The following is an 18,780-nucleotide window of genomic DNA, read 5'->3' on the forward strand; positions in this document are numbered from 1 at the left end:
AGCATTCTGCTTCAGAAACTGTCTGCCTCTCGCCTGGACAGGCGCACACTCTCCTGGGTTGAAAACTGGTTGGATGGCCGGGCCCAGAGAGTGGTGGTCAATGGAGTTAACTCCAGCTGGAGGCCAGTCACAAGTGGGGTTCCTCAGGGCTCGGTACTGGGTCCAGCCCTGTTCAATGTCTTTATCAATGACCTGGATGAAGGCAGTGAGGGCACCCTCAGCAAGTTTGCAGATGACACTAAGCTGGGAGGAAGTGTCGATCTGCTGGAGGGTAGGGAGGCTCTGCAAAGGGATCTGAACAGGCTGGACTGCTGGGCCGAGACCAATGGGATGAGGTTCAACAAGGCCAAATGCCGGGTCCTGCACTTGGGGCACAACAACCCTATGCAGCGCTACAGACTGGGGAAAGAGTGGCTGGAGAGCTGCACGGAAGAGAAGGACCTGGGGGTGCTGGTTGACAGCCGACTGAACATGAGCCAGCAGTGTGCCCAGGTGGCCAAGAAGGCCAACGGCATCTTGGCTTGGATCAGAAATGGTGTGACTAGCAGGTCCAGGGAGGTTATTCTCCCTCTGTACTCAGCACTGGTGAGACCGCACCTTGAATACTGTGTTTGGTTCTGGACCCCTCACCACAAGAAGGATGTTGAGGCTCTGGAGCGTGTCCAGAGAAGAGCAACAAAGCTGGTGAGGGGGCTGGAGAACAAGTCTTACGAGGAGCAGCTGAGAGAGCTGGGGGTGTTTAGCCTGGAGAAGGGGAGGCTGAGGGGAGACCTTGTTGCTCTCTACAACTACCTGAAAGGAGGTTGTGGAGAGGAGGGAGCTGGCCTCTTCTCCCAAGTGACAGGGGACAGGACAAGAGGGAATGGCCTGAAGCTCCGTCAGGGGAGGTTCAGGTTGGATATTAGAAAAAAATTCTTCACAGAAAGAGTCATCGGGCACTGGAACAGCTGCCCAGGGAGGTGGTCGAGTCGCCTTCCCTGGAGGTGTTTAAGGAACGGGTGGATGAAGTGCTTAGGGACTCGATGATCCAAGGGTCCTTTCCAACCTTGTGATTCTGTGATTCTGTGATTAAATAGTGATACCTCCTCTGTTTCAGGTTTATAGAGCACTTAACTCAATGGGCTGTGATTTATGACCCAAGACTCCTATACTTGATAATCCAAATAACAAAGAGCTGCGGTTCAACCCCATCTGGCAACGAAGCACCACACAGCTGCTCGCTCACTCTCCCCCAATGGGATGTGGGAGAGAATTGGAAGAGGAAAAGTGAGGAAAGTTCATGGGCGGAGATAAAGACGGTTTGATAGCTAAAGCAAAGGCCACGCGTACAAGCGAAGTGAAACAAGGAATTCATTCACCACTTCCCGTCGGCAGGCAGGTGTTAAGCCAACGCCAGGGATGCAGGGCTCCGTCATCCGCAGTAGTTGCTTGGGAAGACAAATGCCATCACTCTAAGCATCCCCCTCTTCCTCCTTCTTCCCCCAGCTTTATTGCTGAGCACAGTGTTGTATGGTGGGGGATTCCCCTGGGATCAGATGCTGCCCCCACTTGGTCCCCTCCCAGGCAGGTTTTGTGTCTCCAAGGATGGAGTCTCCACAACCTCCCTGTAAAGAAAACTTTTCCCCAGGAGCTGGGAGGAAAAGGTCAGCCGAGCACCTGGCAAAGGGAGATTGAGCAGCCTGGGTGGGGAGAACATCAGCAGCTGCATTGTTATGAACACAGACTCTTCCTGCAATCATTTTCACATCTTTATTGTGGGGGAGAACTGTGTTTAGGAGGAAGGAGCAGAGTCCTGTGGTTCCCAGGGGACTCAGCGCATGGCCCTGCTTCAGGCCAGGCCCTTCTTTTGCCAGCTGCCGGGGCCGCCTTCCAGCATCGGTGGCGGGGTGGCTTCCTGGTGTGTGAGGAAGAGTCCTGGGAGTACTGGCCGCCTTCTTCAGGGGTCAGCGGGGCCCTGGAGACGAAAAGCCCGAGCCTGGCCCCAAGCACAGTCCCCACCGCCAGCAGCCCACGGCATCGGGTGCCGGTCTTGGTACAAGCCTGGGATGGGATTGAGGTTGGAGGGGGGACAGTCGGGACACCCCCACAAGTCAGTGACTGAGATGACAGGCAGTTCTTCTTCCTCCACTGTGTCAGCGCTTCTGGAGAGGGCTGGTCGTGGGGCAGGGCTGCGGGAGGCAGCGGCGCTGGAGCTGGGCACAGGACTGCGGTCCTCTTGGCGTTGGGGAGCAGAGGGGCTGCTGGTGGCCATGGGGCTGCGCTCCCGTTGATGCTGAGAACCAGAGGGGCTGGTGGTGGCCATGGGGCTGCGCTCCCGTTGATGCTGAGAACCAGAGGGGCTGGTGGTGGCCGTGGGGCTGCGCTCCCGTTGATGCTGAGAACCAGAGGGGCTGGTGGTGGCCATGGGGCTGCGCTCCCGTTGATGCTGAGAACCAGAGGGGCTGGTGGTGGCCATGGGGCTGCGCTCCCGTTGATGCTGAGAACCAGAGGGGCTGGTGGTGGCCATGGGGCTGCGCTCCCGTTGATGCTGAGAACCAGAGGGGCTGGTGGTGGCCGTGGGGCTGCGCTCCCCCTCCCGTCGGTAGACAGTCCATGTGGTGCTGGTTACAAAGCCGGACCTGCCTTGCTCTTGGAAGCCACTGCATCTGTTTCTGGCCACCAGATTGCCGAGCCGTCTCTCCTGGTGGGCAGCCCAGGTTGTTCTGGCCACAGGGCTGCGATCGCGCCACCTCGTGAAGGACGCGGAGATGACGTGCCCGGGGCTGTCTTCCAAGCCCCCATCATAACGGGGTGTGCCGTGGTGCAGGAGGTGGCAGGCTTCCCTCCTGCACTCTTTCACTGTAAAGTCAATCAGTCCTCGTACAAATGCTGTGGTGTGGCTGCCCAGGTCGTTGTTCAGCTCCTCCTCCAGGCGCTCTTCGTGCAGTCCCAGCACGGGCAGGATGCTCAGGATCATCTCCTGCAGCCCGACTGCCTGATTAGGATCTGCCTCAAAGATGTGCCCCAGCTCACGGTGCAGCCAGGGCCGCAGGTGACGAAGGAGACCTGGGTACTGCCGGAAGAGATGCCCCCAGGTCGAGGCAGGAAGGCCGCCCACAAAGTCTGGATCCCGAGTCCGGCGTTGGGGTCCACTGGGTGTTGGTGGTGCCTCTGCTCCTCCGTGTCCTTCGTCTTGGGCGCTGCCCAATGCTGCCGCAGGGTTTGTGACAGGGAACTCTTCAAAGTGCTCCCCGAGTAGTGAGTGCCGGATGGCCGTCACCCTCCTGTGGCAGACGGGGCACTGGGGCCTGCTCTCTGCCCAGGACCGGATGCACCTCAGACAGAAGCGGTGATGGCATGGCACGGTCCAGGCGACGTTGTCACATGTGTAGACGCAGATTGGGCAGAGCCCCTCCATGGCCATGCTCAACAGGTGCTGCGCTGGTCTGGGAGAGCTCGTGGGGATGGACTCCTCGTCCTGTGTGACGCTGCAGTGACGGGGGTCCCGCTGGAAGAGGAAGAGAGGCCCTGGTCAGGGGCTGGCGCAGGGAGCGTTGGAAGGGAAGCCCAGATCCATCCCAAAGGAAAAGTGCCCAGCTGCCCAGGGGGAAGGTTCCCCGCACAGCTTACCTCTGCTGCGGCCGGCACTCCTCCTGGCTGCCCCGGCTGCCTGAACCCAGCACGGCCGGGGAAGAACCTGCTGCGGCTCCACGGGCGGCACCGAGAGCTGCAGATACCACTTGGCAGGGCACAAGCCCAGCACCGAGCTAAAGGCTCGCTCCACACTCCCAGCCTCGCCGACACGCTCAGCTGGAGTGAAGGCTCGAGCCGTCTGGGAGAGGCTGCGTGCTGCAATATAAGCAGCGAGGGCTGTGATGTCACAGTGCGTGGTCAGGGGTACCACGGTGTGTGGCTCAGGGGTATACAAACAGTCATGGAATGGTCCACTTTGGAAGGAACATTAAAGATCATCCAATTCCAACCCCCCTGCCATGGCCTGGGTCACTTTCCATGGGAAGCATTTCCTCAAAGCCCCTTCCGACCTGGCCTTCAAAACCTCCAGGATCAGGCCATCCCCAGCTTCTTTGGGCAGTTTATGCCAGTGCCTCAACAGCCTCACAGCAAAATAGTTCTTCCTAAATATCATCTCAACCTGCCATCCAGCAGCTTCAAGCTGTTCCCCCTCATCCTATTCCTGCTCTCCCTGATCAAGAGTCCCTTCCCAGCTGTTCTGGAGCCCCGTTCAGTACTGGAAGCTGCTCTAAGGTCTTCCTGGACCATTCTCTCCCCCAGGCTGAACAAGCCCAACTCTCAGCCTGTCCTCCTCTGGGAGGTGCCCCAGCCCTCAACTCATCCTTGTGGCCTCTTCTGGATTTGCTACAAGAGCTCTATGTCCTGTCTGTGCTGAGGGCTCCAGAACTGAACACTGGGCTCCAGGTGAGGTCTCATCAGAGCAGAGCAGAGCAGAGTGGAGCACCTTTTCATTTTCTTATTTTCACAAAGAATAAGAAATACATCTCAATAAACAAGGAAGAGAGAGGAAAACAATGCCCAAAGAAAACAAGTGATGCACCTCCTCCCCAGGGGGAAGGTTCCCCACACAGCTCACCTCTGCTGCGGCCGGCGCTCCTCCTGGCTGCCCCGGCTGCCTGAACCCAGCACGGCCGGGGAAGAACCTGCAGCGGCTCCACGGGCGGCACCGAGAGCTGCAGCTACCACTTGGCAGGGCACAAGCCCAGCACCGAGCTAAAGGCTCGCTCCACACTCCCAGCCTCGCCGACACGCTGAGCTGGAGTGAAGGCTCGAGCCGTCTGGGAGAGGCTGCGTGCTGCAATATAAGCAGCGAGGGCTGTGATGTCACAGTGCGTGGTTCGGGGATCTTCATGGAACCATGGAATCGTTTTGGTTGGAAGAAACTTTAAAGCCATGCAGTTCCAACTGATCTTGCCAGGGGCAGGGACACCTCCCGCTGGATTCAGCTGCTCACAGCCCCATCCAGCCTGGCCTTGAACACCCCCAGGGATGGGGCACACACCACTGCTCTGGGCAACCTGGGCCAGGTCTCCCCACACTGAGAGCAAAACATTTCTTCCTAAGATCTGCTCTCAGTCTCCCCTCTTTCAGATTGAAACTGCTCCCCCTCGTCCTATCCCTGCACTCCTTGATCAAGAGCCCCTCCCCAGCTTTCTTGGACCCATTTTAGTAGTAGTGTTTTTGATAGGTGTGCTCCTTGCCATCCTAAGGGTCTTGAACTCCACAATTTCATATTCACTGTAGTCAAAATTTCCCTAGAGCTTCACGTTTTCTTATCTCCAATAATAATAAGAAATAGAACTCAACAATGAAGAAAGAGAGAGGAGAATAAAGCCCAAGGAGAACAAGCAGTGCTCACCTCTGCTGCGGCCGGCGCTCCTCCTGGCTGCCCCGGCTGCCTGAACCCAGCACGGCCGGAGAAGAACTTGCAGCAGCTCCGCGGTCGTCACCAAGAGCTGCAGCTACCACTTGGCAGGGCACAAGCCCAGCACCGAGCTAAAGGCTCGCTCCGCACTCCCAGCCTCGCCGACACGCTCAGCTGGAGTGAAGGCTCGAGCCGTCTGGGAGAGGCTGCGTGCTGCAATATAAGCAGCGAGGGCTCTGATGTCACAGTGCGTGGTTGGGGCTACCACGGCGCGTGGCTGGGGGGTGTCAGCGTGGGCCATCCTTGCCCACTGTGCTCCCCCCCAGCAGCCGTGGCACACACCTTGGGGCTTATTGCAATGCCACCCCATCCACCACTTCTTCTCTTGTACCCTTGGCAGCGCTGCTTCAAGCCAGGCCCTGAGAGCTTGTCAGTGTCTTCCCAGGGCCCCGTCAGTTCCCTCTGCCCTGAGCTGGCGCACATCTCCAGGCACACACAGGAAGCGCGATCCTGGGAAACAAAGCACAAGGACAAGGAGCCCAGAACACAGCGCTCTAGGTGTGGCCTCAGTGGTGCGAAATCCCCTGGAGGATCATCACCGTAGAATCATCCTCGAATGGTTTGGGCTGCAAGAGACCTCAAAGCCCATCCAGTTCCACCCCCTGCCGTGGGCAGGGACATCTCCCACCAGATCCCGTTGCTCCAGGCCCCATCCAACCTGGCCTTGAACACCTCCAGGGATGGGGCAGCCATGACTCCTTTGGGCAACCTGGGCCAGGGCCTCCCCCCTCACAGAGAAACAGTTCTTCCTACGGTCTCCTCTCAGTCTCCCCTCCCTGCTCGCAATACGTGCCCATATGCTGCCCAGGTTGCACTTGGCCCTCTTTGCGGCGACGACACGTTGGTGGCTCAAACGTAACTTGCTGATCCCCAGGTAACCCCGGTCCTTTTCTGCCAAGCTGCTTTCCAGCTGTGTGGCTCTCAGCATAGACATTAGGAAGAATTTTTCCCCCTGAGAGTGCTGAGGCACCGGAACGGGTTGCGCAGGGAGGCTGTGTCTGCCCCATCCCTGGAGGTGTTCCAGGCCAGGTTGGATGGGCCTTGGGCAGCCTGATTTAGTGGGAGGTGTCTGTGCCTATGGCAGGGGGGTTGGAACTGGATGATCTTGAAAGTCCCTTCCAACCCTAACTATTCTAGGATTCTCTATCACTGCTTGGGGTTGTTCCTACCCAACCAGTCACTGGACTTCAGCCAGAACTTTGTGCCACTGCTCAGCACGCTCTGGGCTCAACCACTTTTCAGTCCACCTCACCCTCTGCTCATCCAGCCCCAAGAGCTGAAGACCCAAGAGCCGGGGCTCCAAATCACTAAATCTGCTTTCAAGTGATAGAGGGGTGGAGCTGCATTTTCATGTTTGTCTCTGCACCCAGACCAGCTGCAAATGGACTTAGGAAAACCCGTAGGCCGTGCATCAAGGTTTACTTCCAAGGAATCTGAGGCAGGAAACTGAAATGCCTTGTCCCTTGAGACCTGCAAACCAGGATCTTAGGGGCTTTTCCTGCTATCAAATACCAACAAAAGTGGCTTTAAAAGCTCCTGTCCTGGTGAGAGGACGCTCCAGCATGCCAGCGTCTCCGGGGCTGCTTGCTGATGGAGGCTCATGCAGCAGAAATGGTTGTTAGAGGGATTTGTGTGCTAAAGCGCCTTTGAATTTTCCAGGAACCATTTTTTTGTTAAAAAAGCCCACTGAAACCTGCTCCACCAGCCTCTCTTCAGCCATACACTGCACTGGCTGCCATGGGCAGGGACACCTCCCACTGGATCAGGCTGCCCAAGGCCCATCCAGCCTGGCCTTGATCACCTCCAGGGATGGCGCAGCCACAGCTTCCCTGGGTAACCTGTGCCAGGGCCTCACCACCCTCATAGTGAAGAAATTCCTCCTTCTGTTTAGTCTAAAACTGCCCCTCTCCAGTTTATACCCATTGCCCCTTGTTCTATCACCACCAGCCTTTTGAAACAGCCCCTCCCCAGCTTTCTTGTACCCCCTTCAGGTACTGGAAGGTTGCTATAACGTCTCCTGGGACCCTTCTCTTCTCCAGGCTGAACAAGCCCAACTCTCTCAGCCTGTCCTCGGATTGGGGGTTCTCCAGCCCTCGGATCATCCTTGTAGCCTCCTCTGGACCCGTTCCAACAGCTCCATCTCCTTCTTTTGTTGAGGATTCCAGACCTGGACACAATATTCCAGATGAGGCCTCCCAAAAGAGGAACAGAGGGGCAGAATCCCCTCCTCGCCCTGCTGGCCACTCTGCTTTGGATGCAGCCCAGGACACGGTTGGTCTTCTGGGCTGCGAGCGCACATTGCCGGCTCATGTTGAGCTTCTCATCAATGGGCACCCCAAGTCCTTCCCCTCAGGGCTGCTCTCAATCACCTCATCCCCCATCCTGTACTGAAACTGGCCCCGACCCTGGTGTAGGAGCTTGCCCTTGCGGAACATCATGAGGGTCACACAGCCGCATATCTCCAGCGTGTCCAGGTCCCTCCGGATGCCATCCCATCCTTTCACTTACAAACATAACAGAAGACATTACACAATTATTACCAAAAGCAGCGTTTATTCCAGGCGGGGTCGGGCCCGCCGCTCCCGCGTCGCTCAGAACTCGAAGGAGCCGAAGTGCGCGGCGCGGCCGCCGGCCTTGGGCTGAGGTTTGTAGCCGATGCGCTCGCTGACCGCCTGCTCGCGACTCCGGGGCTCCGGACCCGCCGCCTCCTCGCCGCCCGCCGCCTCCTCGCGCGGCCTCCGCCGGGCCTGCGGGCAGAGCGGCCATCAGCGCGGCCCGGGACCGGGGCGTCCCCCGCACCCGCCACGCACCTCCAGCTCTTTCCGTGCGCCTTCGAACTCCTCGATGTCATCCAACTTCAGCTCCAGCCGCGTCGGTTTCCGCCGCAGCATCGCGAAACGATCGAAACGAGGCAAACGATGGAACCACCGCCACTGCCACTCGTTCCTGGGCGCCTCCCGACATGCACCGCGCCCGCAGCCAATGGGAACAGCGCCTCCCAGCAGCACCTCCCAGCATGCACTGCGAAATGGGTCCTTCGCTCCCCCGGCATAACTCCCAGTATGCACCGCGCTCCGCTCGCCAATGGCAATAGCGGCTCATGGTCTCTCCTCCCGGCACGCATCGCGCACCTCCAACCAATGGGAACCGCGCTTTAAGCCGCAACTCCTGGCATGAACCACGGCCCCCCCTAATAATAAGAGCACCTCCCCGCCACGCCTTCCAGCATGCACTGCGCCGGCTCCGACTAGGAGGCGCGCCTCCCCGCTATACCTCCTGGTGTTCACCGCGGCCCAGCAATAGCAACAGCGCCACCCGGCCAAACCCCCCCGCATGCACCGCGCCCACACTGTTGATAGGACCCGCGCCTTCCCGCCACACTTCCCGGCATGCACGGCGGCTCCATAATAGCAAGAGCGGCTCTTAGCCACACCTCCCAGCATGCACCACGCCGGCACCGACAATGGGAACGGCGCCTCCCGATATGGCACCGCGCCTTTCGCCGCCGCCGCTAATGGGCAGGGCGCCTTCAAGCGACACTTCCAGAATGCATCACGCGTCCCCGCAACCATTGTTACCGCACCTCCCTGCCACCCCTTCCACCAGTCGTCTCCCACCGCTAAGTGCCCCATTCCTTTCGGCCACACTTCCCGGCATGCACCGCGCCACGGCCGCCAATGGAAAGGCGCCATCCCCGCCACACCTCCCAGTATGCACCACGCCAGCCTCTAAGAGCCCCCCCTTGCACCGCCTCGATGTGGTCTCCCAGCATGCACTTCGCTCGCCCTGCTAATGGGAAGGGCGCCTCTGAGATACTCTTCCCGGCGTGCCCCGCGCCTCCTCAGCCAGTGAGAACATACTGTCCCCGCCACACCTCCCGGCGTGCCCCGCGCCCTTCCCGGTGTACGCCAGCCCCGGAAGTGGCCGAACGGCGCGGGCACGACTTTTTCCGTTTTGCCCGTTCTCTTTCTTCTCTTCGCTCCCGGCCCCGCTATGGCCTCCGTGCGAGCCCCGGCGGCTCGCGGCGGCGCTCGGCCCCCGGTGCGAGCACCCGCGCCTGCCGAGGTGGGTCCGGGACCGGCACCTCCCCGGGCCTCCGTGCGATTCGAGGCCGGGCCCTACTCGGGGTCCCACCGGCCGCGCGTCATTGAATCAGGGAATGGTTTGGGTTGGAAGGGTCAGTCCCGTTCTTTCTCCCTGTACTATGGGGGTTATGGAACGGGGCTTTTTCCTGGGCGGTTTGAGGTAATGGAACAAGGCGGCAGAGCCCTCCACCACCTTCCCTCTCTCCTTTCCTCCCCAGCCGCCTTCCCCCTCTCGTTCCTCTCCTCACCTTTTCCCCTTCATCTTCCCCCTCTCCTTCCCCCCTTTGCCTTCCCCCTCTCTTTTGCCCCCTCGTCTTCCTCCCCTCCCCTCCTCTGCCTTCCCGCGAGGGCCCGGAGCTGATTGGTATCATCATTCCTGCTTACCAGGGGCTGCTCACCAACGTCAGAAAAGCTTGTGTTCTTAAGTCTTATCAATCAAAAGCCTGGAGCCTTAAACAACGAATCACAGAACAACTTGGTTAGAAATGACCTTTGAGATTAGGTCCAGCCGTACCTGTCCGCTACATGAGGTCTGAGCACAAACTAACCGTCTAATTTAATCAAATTATTTAATACGGCCTTTAACTTTCTCTCTTTGGGCTTGGGGCTCAGCCTTGTTGTTCCATGCTGATGCCTTGCAGGAATTTCAGGGTCTCTTCATGTTGTGCATACTATTTCTTTAGCAGAGCAGCACATTCTTGGAGAAACAAGCTCTTTGTTGTCTCCTTTTTAGCCAAACACAGTTAAAATTCTGCCATTACCTTCCAGGCCACAAAGACCAAACCAACAGAAGAGAGCGATGCTCCTCCAGCCAAGAGAGCCCCCATCTTCTACGGCAGCTTGGAAGAGAAGGAAAAGGAGCGTCTGGCAAAAGGAGAGTCGGGGCTGCTGGGAAAAGAGGGGATGAAAGCTGCAATCGAGGCCGGCAACATTAACATAAGCAGCGGTGAGAATGTTTAACCATCTTTACTGTCTCACTTTGGAATTTGCCGCTTCCCAAAGCTCTGCTCAGCTTTGAGTGTAATTTAACATCAAACCCTTGAGACCTTTCCCGGGACTGTTTGGATCTCCCTGTTTGAGAGAGATCTCTCGTCCGGTGCTGGTTTTGATCTGACAGTTCTGTTTCTTGTCCAGGTGAGGTCTTTGATCTCGAAGACCACATGAGTGAGCGGCAGGCGGAGGTGCTGGCGGAGTTTGAGCGCAGGAAGAGAGCCCGGCAGATCAACGTATCCACTGACGACTCTGAAGTGAAAGCTTGCTTGCGAGCGCTCGGCGAGCCCATAACGCTCTTCGGAGAAGGCCCTGCAGAGAGGAGAGAGAGGTGCTGTATCTGCTCAGAGTGTTGCAAGCGGGGAGCTCTCAGCTTTATCCCATTTATTATGTAATGTCTTCCTTGTAGTTGGGGAGCAGTGAGTGCTGCCAGTCAGTAACGCTTCGTTAGAGTGCAGCAGGAATGCTGAGGAGGAAAGAACAGCAGTGATTGTTTGTCACGTTCGATGAGATCTCACTGAGTGAACACAATTTAATGTGTTTTTTTTCCAGATTAAGAAATATCCTGTCAGTGGTTGGCACAGATGCCTTAAAAAAGACTAGGAAAGATGATGATAGGTCTAAAAAATCCAAAGAGGAGGTAAGAGTCTCTCTTGTTCTCTCAGTGCTGAGGAAGAGGTGTGTGATACCCTCTGAGAAACTGTACTCTGATGGTCGCATCTCACCCCATCCCATCTCACTCCTTTGTGCTTTCTCTGTGTTGTCTGTTTGGGCAGAACAGTGGCAACGGTTTATCTAAATCAGGAGCATTACATCTGGCTTGTGCTTTTGCAGGCCCAATGCCATGCTGTGTACAGCATCTAATGTAGGAGATCAGTCGTTTGGACAGTTAATTAGCATAGCGAGTCCTTTATTGTTGTTTGTCTTCATACCTAGGAAATAAAAAATGTGTTCCTGCTCCTTCCTTTGATCCTTTCTTCCTGCCTCTCCTGTCTCTTTCCTGAGTCCATTTTTTCCGTATTATTTTTGGGGGTTACTGTAAGAAGTAAGGACAGTTTCTGCAGGTCTGGGCTTTCCTTTTACTAAGTGATATGCAGAGAAGGAAGGAGCTGGATGTCATTAAGTGAAAATCAGTGTTTGGTTGGGATAGTGAAAATGAGTGAAATGGCAGCATGTCAGGATCTGATCTGTAGGGTATCGAATTTGACTTGTCTTTCTTTATCCCTTTTTTGAGGGCTTACAGTTACGCAAAATGCCCTTAAAAAGAGGCCTTAACACAGTGAGGTTTAAGAGCAGATGCTGTTGTGGCCCTCGGGTGCTAAGCTGAGCTGTTGAAGGCAGCCGAAGGGAAGAATGGTATCAGCTTTTCCTTCAGCTTTGTTCTTGTTCTTCCAGTATCAGCAGACCTGGTACCACGAAGGACCCCGCAGTCTGAAAACAGCGAGGCTGTGGCTTGCGAACTACTCACTCCCCAGGTGAGACACAACAGCCGCAGTGAAGGAGGGAGCAGTGGCCTTGTGTAAAATCCAGGTGTCAATCCCACTGCAGGTAGTGCCGGGAGTTCAAGAGCAAAGGAATGGGGCGCATTAGAGCTTGAGTTCACACAGAGTGACTGTAGCGTCAGCCCATTTCAGGGGAAGAAAGGGAAAAAGCTGTGTTTCCAGCAGCAGGGCAGGGAAAATGTAGAGGTTTGTTACTCCAGCTTTCCTCTTTATAGGGCAGCGAAGCGACTGGAAGAAGCCCGGCTGCTCAAAGAGATTCCGGAAGCAACCAGGACATCACAGAGACAGGAGCTACACAAATCCCTGCGAGTAGGTTTGGTGTTCGCTTAGATGCTGGTTTTACAACATTTTGCTGATCCTCCAAAGGGGTCAGAAAGGGGTCAGCTGCCCAGAGCTGCTCTCCAGACACATGTTGTGTTCTGCACTGTTGCCTGTTGGGAAGCTCTTCCCCATGGAATGCACAAGGCCTGGTCTGACTCTTTATTCAGTGATGCAGAGATGCACTTTAGCTGTCCCTTTGCATGGTAGAGGGAGAAGAGCCATCCTTGCCTCACCTTGCTGGCTGCCTGTGAAGTTAAAGGGATTTATTGTGGGATTTGTCACAGGTTTGGCTGCCTAGGGATGCACTGCTCGCTTTTCTCTTCCTGTCTGATGGTCACTACTGCATAAACCCAAGGGAAATAACCAACACACTAATGCAGAACGTGTTTTAGATGATCTTGAGGTGCCCTTTTCCGGCATGTTAAGTCAGATTCTCAGCCTAAACAAAACGAATGCCTCAACCACGTGACGTGCTGTGACTCTAATCCTATTTACACCCAGAGGTGTTAGAATCATAGAATGGTTTGGATTGGAAGGGACCTTAAAGCAGATCCAGTTCCAGCCCCGCTGCTGTGGGCAGGGACACCTCCCACTGGATCAGGTTGATGACCTGCCTGAGGGTTTGCTTCTTCCCAAAGTGCACCCCGCTGCCTGTCCTCATCTGTCTGATTGCATTGGTTGGGTGAGTTGTGGAAAGAGGCCAAAACTACATTAAGTTCTCTCTCTAAACCACCGTTGCAAAGCCACCCTGCAGGCTTATTGGTGGCACGTACCGTGGGTGGCACAAAGCTGTGCCCCAGGGCTGTGGTGGCTTCCACTGGTCAGGCTGGCCTGGTGGCCTTTCTGCTTGGAGCTGGCGTAGCTTCAAGGCAACTCTTCCCTTTGAAAGAGACTTTCCAAAGGCCTCTCCCTGCATACTTTGCCTCCTTCACCTCAGTTTTTGGCCAGGGCTCTCCCTAGGCTGTTTGTAATTTGCTCATTTATTGTTTTCTTTGTGTCACAGTCCTTGAATAACTTCTGCAGTCAGATTGGAGACGACCGCCCACTGTCCTACTGCCACTTCAGCCCCAACTCCAAACTCCTCGCCACTGCCTGTTGGTAAGTTTGGTTTCACAGCATTTCCTTTAGGGGCTGGGAGAACACAGGGAGAGCGAAGGAGAGGGATACTGGAGGCTTGTGAATCATGAAAGTTCAGAAATGCTTTTTCTTCTTGCTCTGAAATCTCCTTGCTTTGTTTTAAAGCTCAGCAGAGGTTTCAGTCTGAGTCCATTCGTTCCTATGGCTGGTTGCCTAAAATGTGTTGATATTTTAGACCCCAGAGTGGTTTTTAGCTCTGTGTTTGATCTCTTTGCCAACATTCCTGTCTATGCTGACATCTCCTTCTTGTCTTCAACAGGAGCGGATTGTGCAAGCTCTGGTCCGTGCCTGACTGCAACCTTGTTCACACCTTACGAGGTAGAGAATGACTTTTGCTGAGAGTTTCTTAGTTCTTTTGTTCCTCTTTGGGTTGAGTTCCTATATCTGAATTACTTTGTGACCCAAAATGTAGTGTTCTGTGGGTGGATTTTATTCTACTCGAGAGCATCACTCAGGCTTGCAGAGCATGGGCACATGTCAGATAATCCAGAAGAAGTCCTGGCCTTTCTCTTAGGGCCAAGACCTGAGTTTGCTGTTTCTACGTTTCGTTTTGTTTCAAAACCTGGTTTGAGTTATTTTGAGCTGTATATCAGCGTTTTTGGTCAGGTCACTTAACAGCAGCGAGCATCTTTGAACAGCAATCACAACTTTGACTAAATATAAATGTGAGGCCAAATCTCTTGATCCTTCTGTTGAATTATCACTACTTTTGGGGGGTTACAAACTCTGGCGTTCCATACTCCTGAGTGGGTGCTCCTGGGAGTGCAGCTCGGCTCTTGGCGGGACAGTTACAATGCGACTTCACTGAACAAGGGAGGACACTGTGGAAGTGTTCAGGGGTACCTAATAAGTAACAAAGAAATACTGCTTTTCTAAAGAACTGGCGTGGCAGATTATGAATTTTGGTTTCCCTTTCTCTTAAGGACATAACACCAACGTAGGAGCGATAGTCTTCCATCCCAAAGCCACTGTCTCCCTGGACAAGAAGGACGTTAACTTGGCCTCGTGTGCAGCTGATGGGTCTGTCAAACTCTGGAGCCTTGAAAGGTCAGAACGATACCAGACACACACTACAGCACTGCTGGTTTGGCGTTTTTGTTATTAAACATTGGACATTTACCATCCTCCTGCAAATGTAACCTTTTCTTGTAGCTATACCAGTGCAATTCCTGGCCTCAGTATGTGCCACCTTCTTCAGCAAGAAAAGAGATCACTCTGATTAGGGGAGTCAAGGTGAGGGGGAATTGTCTGAAAAGAATCAAGTCAAACTGCTTTGGGTGATGGATGGAGGATTTGGAGATTGTTTCCTTCTAACTTTCTATTTACGAGAAAACTTCCCCTTTCGGATAGTAAGAAATGAACTTTTGTGTTGTTGGGAAGCACCAGGATTCAGAGAGGGACTAATGCAGTACATGACTGTGCGCCAGAGCTTCATCCAGTAATAAAAACAAGTGGCTCTGTCACTGCACCGTGTGGTTTTGAAGGGTGCACAGCATCTGTCTCAACCCTGTTTAGAAGAGAATGGTGTAGATACTGAGCCCTGGCATCTGCTGTGTTTGAAAGGCGAAGCCCTGCAGTGCAGCTGAGGAAGAGGCAGGCAGCTCCAAGATCCTCAGTTGTTTATCTTTAACGTAAAGCCACTGTTTCCAACTGCAGGATCGCGCCTGTGTGAGGGGCCAGATTGTTTTTTAGTCCCAGCTGACCGTGTTTAGTTGGTCTGTTGGGAAGAAGCTCTAAGTGCTGTTCATGTCTGCTGAGGCACTGACCTGCCTGGGAGATTAAAAATACTCTGTCTCATCTGGCCTGTGATTCCTCAGCGCAGCTGGATTTGCTGTAGTGTGGGATGTGTTCTGGGTACTCTCAGTAAAACTCCCTGCTGTTACAGCTTTCAAAGCACTATTAGCAAGGACCTGCCTTGTTAATTTGCAGAAAATAATTATCCCAGGAGAGCTTTATAACCCATGTGAGTGTGGACAAGGGTTTCACTTAGAGCTTTAGCTGCATGAACAAAAGACAGGACTCGGAGTCGTTAGTTAAAACTGTGATTCCTCTCTGGTGTGCATTTAATAAGCAGCTCTCTTGCTGTGATCATAATGCTTGCAGAGGCCTGGCTGGCACTGGCCGCCTCTGTCCACTGTCCAATGATTTCCGTTCCTGTTTTTCAGTGATGAACCGGTGGCAGATATTGAAGGACACAGCATGAGAGTGGCACGTGTGATGTGGCACCCGTCTGGAAGATTCCTGGGCACCACCTGGTACTGAGATTCAGTCGTTTGCTGTACAACATCACTGTTAGCTCTAGCTAGTAGCACAGCGGCACCACTGCTTGTTCACAGAGGAGCCCAGCATGAGGGCTGACTGTTCTTGACAACAGCTGGGCCATTGCGATGTAAATTACAGCAAAGGATTCCTTTCTCTGCTCTTAGATGAGACTATGTTGCTCTCCAGCTGGAAATAAAATGCCCACAGAGTTAGTGAAATGCCCTGGTATTCTCCTTGGAGATAGATTTAGTTGGACAAATGCTTTGTTTTTACAGCTATGATCACTCCTGGCGCTTGTGGGACTTGGAAGCTCAGGAAGAGATTCTCCATCAGGAAGGGCACAGCAAAGGTGTCTATGACATTGCCTTTCACACGGATGGCTCTCTGGCTGGGACTGGGTGAGTTGGCTTTGCCTTGGAACCAGGCATGAAATGTTGCCACCTGATGCCAAGTGCCCAGTGGTTTCTGCTGGTGAGGCTGGGCAGTTGTTGAGGTCTCCAATAAGTGATCTTTTGAGTTTTCTCTTCCTAGGGGACTGGATGCTTTTGGCCGGGTGTGGGACTTGCGCACGGGGCGCTGTATCATGTTCCTAGAAGGCCACCTGAAGGAGATCTATGGACTTAACTTCTCCCCAAACGGGTAAGAAAGGAGCTTGTGTGGTTTTGGTTCGAGCTCCGAGTACAAACCCCAGCTTCCAACAAGATGTTCCTCTTCCGCCCCTTGGCAGATACCATGTCGCGACTGGCAGTGGTGACAACACCTGCAAAGTGTGGGACCTCCGCCAGAGGAAGTGCATCTACACCATTCCTGCCCACCAGAACCTGGTGACTGGCGTGAAATTTGAACGTGAGTGCTCCTATCTGATGTTCTTCCCATCCAAGGATAGGCTGGGAGAGTCGGGATTGTTCAGCCTGGGGAAGAGAAGGCTCCTGGAGAGCTTACAGCAGCTGCCAGTATGAAAGGGACTCCAGGAAAGCTGGGGAGGGTCTCTCGATCAGGGAGTGCAGGGAGAGGACAAGAGGGAGCGGTTTCCAGCTGAAAGAGGGGAGATGGAGATGAGATCTTAGGCAGAAATGTTTTGCTGTGACAGTGGGGAGGCCCTGGTCCAGCAGTAGTGGCTGCCCCATCCCTGGAGGTGTTCAAGGCCAAGTTGGATGGGGCTTGGAGTAACCTGATCCAGTGGGAGGTGTCCCTGTCCATGGCGGGGGGTGGAATTAGATGGGCTTTGAGGTCCCTTCCTGCCTAAACCATTGGCTCTATGATTCCTTATCCCTGCCTCTCCTCAGTTGAGGTGACGGGATGGGGCAACTCAAACACCTCTTCAGGTCACGAAGGCCTGTGCTGGTTTATCAGAGAAGATCTATCATGGTTTCATTTGCAAATCTCACTTCTCCCTTTTTCTCCCTCTCTGCTGCAGCCAATCACGGTAACTTCCTGCTCACGGGCGCATACGACAACACCGCCAAGATCTGGACTCACCCCGGCTGGTCCCCTCTGAAAACGCTGGCTGGCCATGAGGGAAAGGTGATGGGACTGGACATCTCCCTCGACGGCCAGCTGATAGCGACCTGCTCCTACGACAGAACCTTCAAGCTCTGGACAGCGGAGTAACTCAGAGCTGCTGCTGCTAAACAGAGACATCAATGGCTTTCAACTAAGACTTGCTTTTATATTAAAGGAAAGAAAAGGTATCGGTTATTGCAACACACGTTACGGCAGCTGCCCTCACAGGCTGCTCTGGGGTTGAGGTGGTTTTGAAGCCAGGGCTTGGTTGGAAGCAAGTCTTGGGTGGTGCTTTTCCACTTCCCAGGACTGTTCTTGCCCTGCACATCCTGCTTTCTGCTGGACCGGAGGAGATGATCCCTCTGCTTCCACCCTCCCTTCTAAGTAGGCTCACAGGTTTTCTCCAGTCTGTTTTAAGCGTGTAGGGAGCCACAGTGCGGTGTTCTGCTGCTGTCAGTACCCTTCTTACCTTCCCTTTTCCAGGAGTCTGTGGCTTCAAACGTGATTTGTGCTCCAAGAAAGCAGAACGGACTGTCAGAGTTATGGGGAGATGATGCACTCTGCCTCTGCAGTGCCATGTCTGAATGTGGAAGTCTCTGTCCCCTGTGGATTCACTCAATAGGTGTTCGAGGCCAGGGGCGTTATTCTCATCCCTGTACCATCTCATGTCCTGTGCTGGGTGTTTCAAATCCACATAGGCTCCTCCTGTTCAAACTTTTGCCGTGTCTCACCTGAGATGATAGGAATGTGGCTGTTTTGTGTAGGATTGTCCTGTTCCAACTGATGTTGTTGGGGAGCTTCCTCCGTTGTTGTTTATTCTTTAAACTGAGGTTTTGTTGTTTATTCTTTAAACTGAGGTTTTGTTGTTTATTCTTTAAACTGAGGTTTTGCAAGTGTTGTGTTCTGGGAAACCAAAACATGTTCTGGGTGTGTGTGCTCCAGCCTCTGGGTCTGACTAAAGAACGGAGGAATTACAGGGACTCCACACTGCGGTTTGATTGCTGTCTGCTGTTGAAAAAGCCTTTGGGGGAAGAGAGCGAACGGATTCCTTGGGAGAGAAAGCAAGTCTGTGCCCAACACTTGCAGAGCAGTTGGAAATTGTGTTTTAAGGAAATAATCCCCCCTACAAGTTACTATTATTCTGTCAGAGCAGTTGCCCGGTGGGCTCCCACGTTTCCAGCTTGCTTAGGATGGAATTCTGGACACCAATGAATGTGTGTCTACACTCCCATTGTTCCTGGAGTATAAATCCCAAGACAGGGTTCCTCGCACTGTGTTCAGCTCCCCTCAACTGGAGCAAGGGGAAGGAAGCCAAGCATTTGCTGTCCCAAGCCCTGGCACCCTCAGCGCTGCCCCTTGGCTTCTTGCAGCTCCTCCCGTAGCCTGCAGGGAGCTGTAAATGCAACACACGAGCTTGGCCTGGCGGCATCCCTGTTTTGGCTTTACTTTAGCCAGCTCTGGTGCCTTCCCGCTGCCTGCAAACGGAAGCTGGTAAATCTGATCACTCCTTGCTGCTCTGCTGGGGAGCAAAGGGAAGTTCTCA

At 54.3% G+C, this 18,780-nt stretch overlaps 3 protein-coding genes across 4 annotated transcripts; 1 reads left to right on the forward strand and 2 right to left on the reverse strand.

The window, feature by feature from the left end:
- Window positions 1-1,125: 1,125 nt before the first annotated feature.
- LOC128854099 (uncharacterized) lies at window positions 1,126-6,030 on the reverse strand. The gene is made up of 2 exons (XM_054084222.1): window positions 5,720-6,030; window positions 1,126-5,590 (listed from the first exon to the last, which is right to left on the reverse strand). Exon 2 carries the CDS (start codon window positions 3,401-3,403, stop codon window positions 1,937-1,939), a length of 1,467 nt encoding a protein of 488 aa, XP_053940197.1. The 5' UTR covers window positions 3,404-5,590; window positions 5,720-6,030; the 3' UTR covers window positions 1,126-1,936.
- A 474-nt stretch (window positions 6,031-6,504) lies between these two features.
- On the reverse strand, window positions 6,505-9,042 carry CDC26 (cell division cycle 26). The gene is made up of 3 exons (XM_054084228.1): window positions 8,248-9,042; window positions 7,978-8,184; window positions 6,505-7,604 (listed from the first exon to the last, which is right to left on the reverse strand). The coding sequence occupies exons 1-2, from the start codon at window positions 8,326-8,328 to the stop codon at window positions 8,029-8,031; spliced, it is 237 nt and encodes a 78-aa protein (XP_053940203.1). The 5' UTR covers window positions 8,329-9,042; the 3' UTR covers window positions 6,505-7,604; window positions 7,978-8,028.
- A 277-nt stretch (window positions 9,043-9,319) lies between these two features.
- On the forward strand, window positions 9,320-18,739 carry PRPF4 (pre-mRNA processing factor 4). Of its 2 annotated transcripts, XR_008453000.1 has the most exons (15): window positions 9,320-9,502; window positions 10,291-10,468; window positions 10,657-10,843; window positions 11,065-11,152; window positions 11,908-11,987; window positions 12,230-12,323; window positions 13,339-13,433; window positions 13,732-13,790; window positions 14,396-14,519; window positions 15,638-15,727; window positions 16,010-16,132; window positions 16,266-16,373; window positions 16,462-16,580; window positions 17,152-17,422; window positions 17,721-18,739. XR_008453000.1 is itself a non-coding variant. In XM_009560752.2 (14 exons), the coding sequence occupies exons 1-14, from the start codon at window positions 9,431-9,433 to the stop codon at window positions 17,343-17,345; spliced, it is 1,611 nt and encodes a 536-aa protein (XP_009559047.2). In that variant the 5' UTR covers window positions 9,320-9,430; the 3' UTR covers window positions 17,346-18,739. The 2 variants fall into 2 exon arrangements, 1 of the variants encoding a protein (XP_009559047.2); XM_009560752.2 differs by having other exon boundaries at window positions 17,152-18,739.
- Window positions 18,740-18,780: the final 41 nt, after the last annotated feature.

The sequence above is a fragment of the Cuculus canorus genome, chromosome 19, assembly GCF_017976375.1.
Source record: "Cuculus canorus isolate bCucCan1 chromosome 19, bCucCan1.pri, whole genome shotgun sequence".
Taxonomy (NCBI): Eukaryota; Metazoa; Chordata; class Aves; order Cuculiformes; family Cuculidae; genus Cuculus; species Cuculus canorus.

What these genes read in the sequence shown, in the direction of transcription:
- LOC128854099 (XM_054084222.1), bottom strand. Translation starts at nt 3,403, where the DNA reads ATGGCCATGGAGGGGCTCTGCCCAATCTGCGTCTACACATGTGACAAC.
- CDC26 (XM_054084228.1), bottom strand. Translation starts at nt 8,328, where the DNA reads ATGCTGCGGCGGAAACCGACGCGGCTGGAGCTGAAGTTGGATGACATC. An exon ending in GCGCACGGAAAGAGCTGGAG is followed by an intron (nt 8,185 to 8,247) that starts GTGCGTGGCGGG and finishes CTCTGCCCGCAG; the next exon opens with GCCCGGCGGAGGCCGCGCGA.
- PRPF4 (XM_009560752.2), top strand. Translation starts at nt 9,431, where the DNA reads ATGGCCTCCGTGCGAGCCCCGGCGGCTCGCGGCGGCGCTCGGCCCCCG. An exon ending in CAACATTAACATAAGCAGCG is followed by an intron (nt 10,469 to 10,656) that starts GTGAGAATGTTT and finishes TTTCTTGTCCAG; the next exon opens with GTGAGGTCTTTGATCTCGAA. An exon ending in AAACTCTGGAGCCTTGAAAG is followed by an intron (nt 14,520 to 15,637) that starts GTCAGAACGATA and finishes CCTGTTTTTCAG; the next exon opens with TGATGAACCGGTGGCAGATA.